The 7,088-nt window shown below is 57.9% G+C and overlaps 2 protein-coding genes across 2 annotated transcripts in view; one reads left to right on the top strand and one right to left on the bottom strand.

Annotated features, from left to right (window-relative positions):
- Positions 1–183, bottom strand: part of LOC104834367 (protein PML-like) — a 7,981-nt gene extending 7,798 nt beyond the window's left edge. Inside the window, exon 1 of the mRNA XM_010571595.1 lies at positions 88–183. Within this exon, the coding sequence (XP_010569897.1) occupies positions 88–133 (46 nt within the window). The 5' untranslated portion in view covers positions 134–183. The remainder of the gene's footprint in view (positions 1–87) is intronic.
- Positions 184–2,041: 1,858 nt separating this feature from the next.
- On the top strand, positions 2,042–6,338 carry STOML1 (stomatin (EPB72)-like 1). The gene is made up of 7 exons (XM_010572241.1): positions 2,042–2,154; positions 2,343–2,496; positions 2,642–2,791; positions 3,299–3,502; positions 4,354–4,582; positions 5,198–5,416; positions 6,136–6,338. Exons 1-7 carry the CDS (start codon positions 2,042–2,044, stop codon positions 6,336–6,338), a joined length of 1,272 nt encoding a protein of 423 aa, XP_010570543.1.
- The last annotated feature ends 750 nt before the right edge of the window (positions 6,339–7,088 follow it).

Raw genomic sequence — 7,088 nt, 5'->3', positions numbered from 1 at the left:
AATAAAGCAGGGTCCTCCTTACCACCACCACCCCCGACCCCGTTCCGTCTCCCCCTCCAGAAAAGCGGGGGACACCCCCCCCGTTACCTGCTGGGGGGCCGGACGGCCGGGGGGCAACGGGGCTGTCGGGCATGTGGACAACGGCGGCCAGCAGCGTTCACCGGGGACTTTCGTTTCGTTTTCCCAGCCTGTCGGGGGGGGGGAAGAAGAGGAGGAGCTGGAGGGAAGAAGGCGGGGAAAGCAGAGGGGTTCCCCGGGTGGGAGAGGTTCCACGCTCCCCGCCGGGCAGAGCCCTCCGCCCTGCCTGCTCCTGCCTTCCCTTCGCCTTGGGGTGTCGGTGGAAACTTGGGGGGATACCGGGGGGGATGCTGGTGCCAAGGGGATGTTGGTAGCGGGGCGATGCTGGTACTGGGGTGGGGATGCAGGCACTGGGGGGGAGGTTGGTATGAGGAGGGGTTGCTGGCACCGGGCTGGGGTTGGTGTCATGGCTTAACCTCAGCCAGCAACTGAGCATCATGCAGCTGCTCATTCACTCCTGCCCAGTGGGATGGGGAGGAGAATCGCAAATAAGTCAAACTCATGGCCTAAGAACAGTTTAATAACTAAACCAAGAAATATAATAATAATCATAACAACAATAATAATCATCATTGTAAAGAAAAGGACAATAAAGAAAAGTGAAATATAACCCAAGAAAGACAAGTGATACACAATGCAATTGCTCACCACCCGCTGACCAATGCTCAGCCTGTACCCGAGCAGCAATCTCCCCCTCCCAACCAACTCCCCCCAGTTTGCATACTGGGCATGACATCCCATAGTATGAAATATTCCTTTGGTCACTTTGGGTCAGCTGCCCTGGCTGTTTCCCCTCCCAACGGCTTGTGCCCCTCCAGCCTTCTTGCTGGCTGGCCATGAGAAGCTGAAAAATCCTTGACTTACTCCAAACACTGCTTAGCAACAACTGAAAACATCAGGGTGTCACCGACATTCTTCTCCTACTGAATCCAAACCACAATGTTATACCAGCTACCAGGAAGAAAATTAACTCTACCCCAGCCAAAACCAGGACAGATGGCAAAGCTCTGCTTTAGCTGCTAGGCGGGATCCCTGAGCTGTGTTGGGGCGCCTGTCTGGGTGCCGGCTCAGCTGCCGGGGCTGCTGCTGTGTCTGGGGCAGCATCTCAGGCCCCCGCTTCAGCCAAGGGGGGCTTTAAACCTGGCCTATTGTCAATCCCCCCCACCCCGTCCTCAGCAGCGCTGCTCTTTGGCCTCCGCTACCCTTTGCAGACCGGCGAGATGGGGGGGGGGGGGAGTTGGCATGGTGCAAGGCGACGCCAGAGCGGGAATCGCTGGGAAAAATACATCTCCCGCTTCCCTGTGGGGCTGGGGTACCCTCCGGAGCCACCCAAGGTGAACGTGAGATGGAGGACCTTGTCCTTCCCATGGCCAGCCAAAGCAATTCCCGGGTAAGGGCCTCTCCGGAAAAACTCACCGAGCCGTGAGCCATGAATCGTTTCGTCCCTGTGCCGTCAGCAGCCACATGACGGGTGAACCAGGAAGCGCCAGTGGCTCCCTCCTTCCCCGCCCGCAGCATCCTCGCCACAGCCTCCTCCGGTCCCTGCTGCCACGGGGCTGGTGGCCGGGGACACCCCAGGGTTATCTCCCAGCTCCAAGGGGATGGCGAAGCCGAGGGCAGCCGCGGGGCCATAGCTTTTGTCTCCTGGCCTAGCTCCTGCCCAGAGGGTCGCCGGGAGGATGTGAAGCCCCCAGCCCCCCCAGCCTGGGCGAGACCCCAGCAAGGAAGCCCCCCTGAAGGATTTGATTTCTTCTAGCGAGCATCCTCTGTGATAACAGCAGGGCTTGTCAGCTCTTCTCTGGCTTCTCTCCGGTTGCACATCAGGGTGGGCAGGGACACAGGATCGGGTCGGGGAGAAGCAGAAGCCATGCTAGCCACAGAGGTGGCTGCGATGGCAGCGGGGAGCTGGCCATAGCAGGCTCTGAGCGCTGCGAGCGGGGGCCCCGTGCAAGGCACCAGCACCATGTTCAGCCGGTCGGGATACCAGGCTCTTCCCTTGGGAGACTTTGACCGCTTCCAGCAGTCCAGTATTGGGCTCTACGGTGCCCAGAAGGGCGGCTTCTCCTTCGGATCCAAGCAAGACCCTCTGGGGCCGGCCGGGAATACCACAGGTGAGTCCTAACCTTAGAGGGCAACGGCTGCCTTCCTCCCCATTGCCGCTTTTGCTGGAGGGTGTCACACTGGCTGGGTGCCCCCCACACTGCCAGCTTCTCTGGGGTGCAGGGTGCGTGGGGGAAGAGGCTTGAATGGGGGTTCATGGGCAGGATAGGGGGGGTTGGAGCAGGTACATCCCCCTTTCACCCCCTTGCAGACTCCTCACAGGGTTGGCTATCCTGGATCTGCCACGGCATTATCACCTCCTTGGTCTTCTTGCTGATGGTTGTCACCTTCCCCATCTCAGGATGGTTTGCCTTGAAGGTAAGGGAGGAAAGCAGGTGAGGAGTGGAATGGCAACTCCTCCTCCATGGGGGGGACCGTTTCTGGCTGCCCCTGGTCCCATTGCTCCTGGCACCACAGGACCCAGGGTTTTGCTTCTGCCCTGGTCTCAACTTTCCCGTTCCAGATCGTGCCCACCTATGAGCGAATGATCATCTTCCGCCTGGGCCGCATCCGGGCGCCGCAGGGACCCGGCGTGGTCCTGCTGCTGCCCTTCATCGATCACTGGCAGCGAGTGGATCTGAGGACAAGGGCCTTCAATGTGCCCCCCTGCAAGGTGAGCTGCCTTGGGCCTCAGGGCAGGATAGAGAGACTTCTCTAAAATACCCAGAGCAGGTGGATTTTTGGGATGGTCTGACCCTTGGTGCCATGCATGACCCCAACTTTCAGTTCCTCCATCGTCACAGCAAGGCAATGGGGGGGGTTAGCTGTGCTGTGAAGCCAGAGTCCCCATCTCACCTGCCTGTGGCTGAAAAGCTCCTCTTGACCTTGCACACCTTGCTTAATGGGTGTTCCTGGCTGGAGACATCTCAAAACCATCAATCCCTATCCTTCCCAAATGTCTTTCAACAACAGCCCCATGCTGGAAACTGCCCTCGCCATTCAGACTAGCCCTAACTTAGTTATTCGGGTTGGTTTGGTTTCTAATAACCCTCTTAATAAAGAGATCTAGAGCTGGTTGACAGCTGGGAAAGAAGTGAACGCCTTTGCTCCCAGGCTCTATGCACAAGGGTTGGGCCGTGGGGCGGAGAGGGGGAGAGATCCTGACTCGCCTCTGCCCCAGCTGACCTCCAAGGATGGGGCAGTCATCTCCATGGGTGCTGACGTCCAATTCCGGGTGTGGGACCCCGTGTTGTCCGTTATGATGGTGAAGGACCTCATCGCAGCCACCCGGATGACGGCGCAGAACGCCATGACCAAGACCTTGGTGAAGAAGAGCCTCCGTGAGATCCAGGTGGAGAAGCTGAGGATTGGGGAGCAGCTGCTGGTGAGGACTCCCCCAGCCCTCCACAGAGCTGCCCAAGCACCCCCAACCCCTTGGGCTTTTGGTATGGAAGTAACAGTAAGGGAAAGATGGAGCTGCTGAAAGTCCATCTAGCCACGGACCTGGCCAAGGAAAGGAACTGGGAAAACGTGGTGATTAGTGGGGAGTAGATACCTTCAGCCTGTGGATCTCTGGAGCTTTGTGGCTTCTCTCTAAGGGCTTTGGCCACACACAAAAGCCCACATGTTATTGGCAGGCTTAAATTTGACCTCCATATCTCCACCAGGAAATGTCTGGAGGGGCCTGCAAACTGGAAAGGGCTTTTGGGGAGAGAAGCAGGACAGGGCGGTGGCAGAGGGGCGATAGGTAGTGCCTGCAGCTGGCCTGGGCCAGGCCAAAATCTTGTGGGTCAAATGTCTATGAGGGATGATATAAATGGAGGCTGGGGGGATATACTGGTATCTCTGGGGTGCCTGGAGTGGTTTGGAGGCCAGAGATGCTTGCCTGGTGGAGCTCACACCAGGACATGTTGCCCCGGGGGGAGCAAAGAAAGGGGCCAGCCTGGGAGCAAGCTGTGGAAAGGGGAACAAGACAGACCAGTCCTCCCTGTCCTGACCTCCTCCAAACTGGGAGAGCGACTGGGGGAGCAAGGTTGAACGTGAGATTGGACAGCTTGGAGGAGGTGGACAACTGAGCCCGGTCCAACACCCCACATCTAAAGCTGGTGGGTAGCAGAAGTATAAGCTCTGGGATGCCCATGGTTGGGGGTTCTATGGTGGGTGGTCTCCACGGCCATACCCATGGCAGCTCTGCCTAGGCTGCCAACACCTCTCCCTTTCTTCCTGGCTCTGCAGCTGGAGATAAATGACATGACCAAGTCCTGGGGCCTGGAGGTGGACCGGGTGGAGCTGAGCATGGAGGCTGTGCTGCAGCCACCCCGGGAAAACCTGGCTGGCCCTCTGGCTACAGTGCCACCCATGCCTGGGCTGGAGGGGCTGGATGGCACCATTCAGCAGCTGGCTGCCCATTTCTTCAACAACACCCTGGCTCTGGCAGGCAGCGGGACCGGCACGCCGGAGGCAGGTAACCAACCCAGGGCTACTGCTTCTCTGCTGGGGGATGTCTCTCCCGCCTGATGACCTTTGTCTCTGTTGGCTGTTTGACAGAGGAGTCAAAGTCTGGGAGATATCAAGCTCCTATGAGCACAGCACAAATAGGCTGTTAGGGGGGAGGAGAGGAGACCGTTTCGGGCACAACTTCATACAGCCCATGGCACAACACAACCTTTCTAACAAGACATTAGAGATAGGACTGGGGAGGGCAGGAGCCCAGGCTCAAGACCAACTCAGATCTCAGCATTTCCATCAGGCAAACCCAAAGCCTGAGCTTGCCAAGAGAGTCACTTCTGAGGGCAACATGGATTTTTTTTCCAGAAACCCTGCACCAATTTGTGCCCCGCTATTTCTTTCAGGGATAATTTTCCACCCCCTGGTAGCAGGGGAAGAGTAACCCATGGCAGACAGAGGAGCAGGCAGATGGAACTGGCAAAACCAGTTGTCCTCTTCTTGCTTAGCTGGAAACTTGCTGGATAAGTGGGTTTCTTTGCTCTGGAGACCTTTTCTGGTGGGTCTGTGCAAACCAGCAAAGCTTACCACCCAAAGGTGTTTCCTCAACCCACTTCTGTCCCATTGTCCCCAGCAGACAGCATGGAGATGGTGAACGAGGTGGAGCCTCCCACCGCTCCCCTCCTCACTACTACTGGCAGCGCCCGAAGGAAGCCCAGCATGGACGAGCTGCTCTCGGCAGTGGAGCCTGTCCTCTCCGAGGCCTTGGTCGCCCAGGTGGGAGCATCCTACCAGGTCAACATCGCCCTGCCCAGCGGCGCCCGGAGCACCTACTTCATAGACCTCTCCTCAGGTCACCACTCTTTGGGGTGGTTGTGTTGGAGGCGGGAGGGTGTTTTGTGCCTGTGCCCCCTTTGCATGCTGTGAAACCCACCGAGCTTGGTGGTAGGGGGTCCCAAGCCAAGCCCATTTGGTAGCTCCACGAAAGGCGCCCCAGGGTCCATCAGCTGAGCGCTGCAGTTTGGCAACCGCGGCCTTGAGTCCATGCTCCCTGGAAGTCCAAAGTATAATTTGTTTTGGGTTAAAACCATGAATTTTCCTTCAGGAAGAGAGTATTTATAGAAAATGGGCAGCCAGGTCTCTTCCTGGCTGGCCAAGTGGGATGGCTCAGAGACCTCAGGGTTTGTTGGCTCTTGTGTGCCACCAGCCCAGGGGCGTAGTGGGTGGGGGGACATGCGTGGGCAGCACCTTGGGCCACTGCCGTGCTGGAAGATGTCCTCCCAGCACCCTCATCCATCCCCCCGTGGTTGCTGACGGTTTTCCTGGTGCCCATGGCAAAAGTAGCACAGGGTTTGGAGGTAGACCACTGTAACAGAACGTTTTTGGAGGAACGCAGGAGAAATTTATCTCCATAAGGAGTAAGGGCTCCCGTCTCCAAAATCCCCCTGCCAGGCCCTTGCCCATCATCTGGCCCAACTCAATCCTTATGAAGCGGTGGGGGGGAATGCCAGCAGGCAAGGCTGGGTCCTGAAGCCCACCGTTTCTCCTTATCTCACCCATCGTGTCCTACAGGCAGCGGGAGGGCTGGCCACGGCATACCCGAGGGCAGCCCCGACGTCATTCTGGACGTGGCAGAGAAAGACCTGCAGGACCTCTTCTTGGGTGACCTGCGCCCTTTGAGTGCCTACGTGAGCGGGAGGCTGCAGGTGAAAGGTGACCTGCACCTTGCCCTGAAGCTGGAGGAGCTCATCAAGGCGATGAAGCAACGTAGATAGAGCATGTGTGTGGGTGCGTGTCTGTGTGCATGTGTCTTTGTAGGTGTGCAAAGGTGGGGGGACGTACAGGGGGGCTGCATGGTGGGGACCTCGCCCTGCTGCAGCTCCTGCCACCCTCCCCGTGGAGGCTGCAGGAGTTGGGTGAAGACCTGAGCACGGAAACTGAGGGTGAGCTCCACTGCCTGTCCTTGTCCTTGGCTTTACCTCCCCTGCCCATCCTTTGCCTACAACGTTATGGGATGGCAACTGGTTGGCACCCCAGCGTGTGCCAGTTTGCTTCCAGGTCCTTTGGCCAACATGCCACCAGGTTACAGACCGATGTCCTGGTGCCCCCACAATGGGCTGCATGGCTGGGCGTCTCCGACTGGAAGGGGCAAGAGCTGAGCAGTTTGGATAGAGACACTGTGGCCAAGGACGGTAGTCACGTGGTGGGGTGGGCAGCCGAAGCGGGGCACGAGGGCTGGCTGGACCAGACTGGGATGCCACCAGCGGGCTGGAGTTGGGGTCCAGTGTGGCACTGCTAATGGGATATTGGCATTTATGGGGAAGGAGCAGAGATGGCGATTTGGGGAATGACCTGCCTGGAGGTACCCGAGCCTTCCCGACACAGCGGTTTGTAATAAGTGATTGCGCTAATTTGTGCTTCAAAGTGTTTTTGCATGCGTGCTGTGAGGTCTGTCTGTGGGGGTGTGTGGACTGTATAGAGGCATATATAGATATTTATTTATTTTGTAAGCTTCCTTTCTATCA

This window comes from Haliaeetus leucocephalus, unplaced genomic scaffold (assembly GCF_000737465.1).
Source record: "Haliaeetus leucocephalus isolate CR32 unplaced genomic scaffold, Haliaeetus_leucocephalus-4.0 Scaffold339, whole genome shotgun sequence".
Lineage (NCBI taxonomy): Eukaryota > Metazoa > Chordata > Aves > Accipitriformes > Accipitridae > Haliaeetus > Haliaeetus leucocephalus.
The sequence above is the reverse complement of the archived record's forward strand: the minus strand, read 5'-3'. Positions and strand labels throughout refer to the sequence as shown.

Excerpts from the sequence above, each read along its gene's own strand:
- STOML1 (XM_010572241.1), top strand. The coding sequence starts at position 2,042 with ATGTTCAGCCGGTCGGGATACCAGGCTCTTCCCTTGGGAGACTTTGAC. Across the intron at positions 2,497-2,641 it reads CAGGATGGTTTGCCTTGAAG|ATCGTGCCCACCTATGAGCG; the intron begins GTAAGGGAGGAA and ends TTCCCGTTCCAG. Across the intron at positions 3,503-4,353 it reads GGATTGGGGAGCAGCTGCTG|CTGGAGATAAATGACATGAC; the intron begins GTGAGGACTCCC and ends CTGGCTCTGCAG.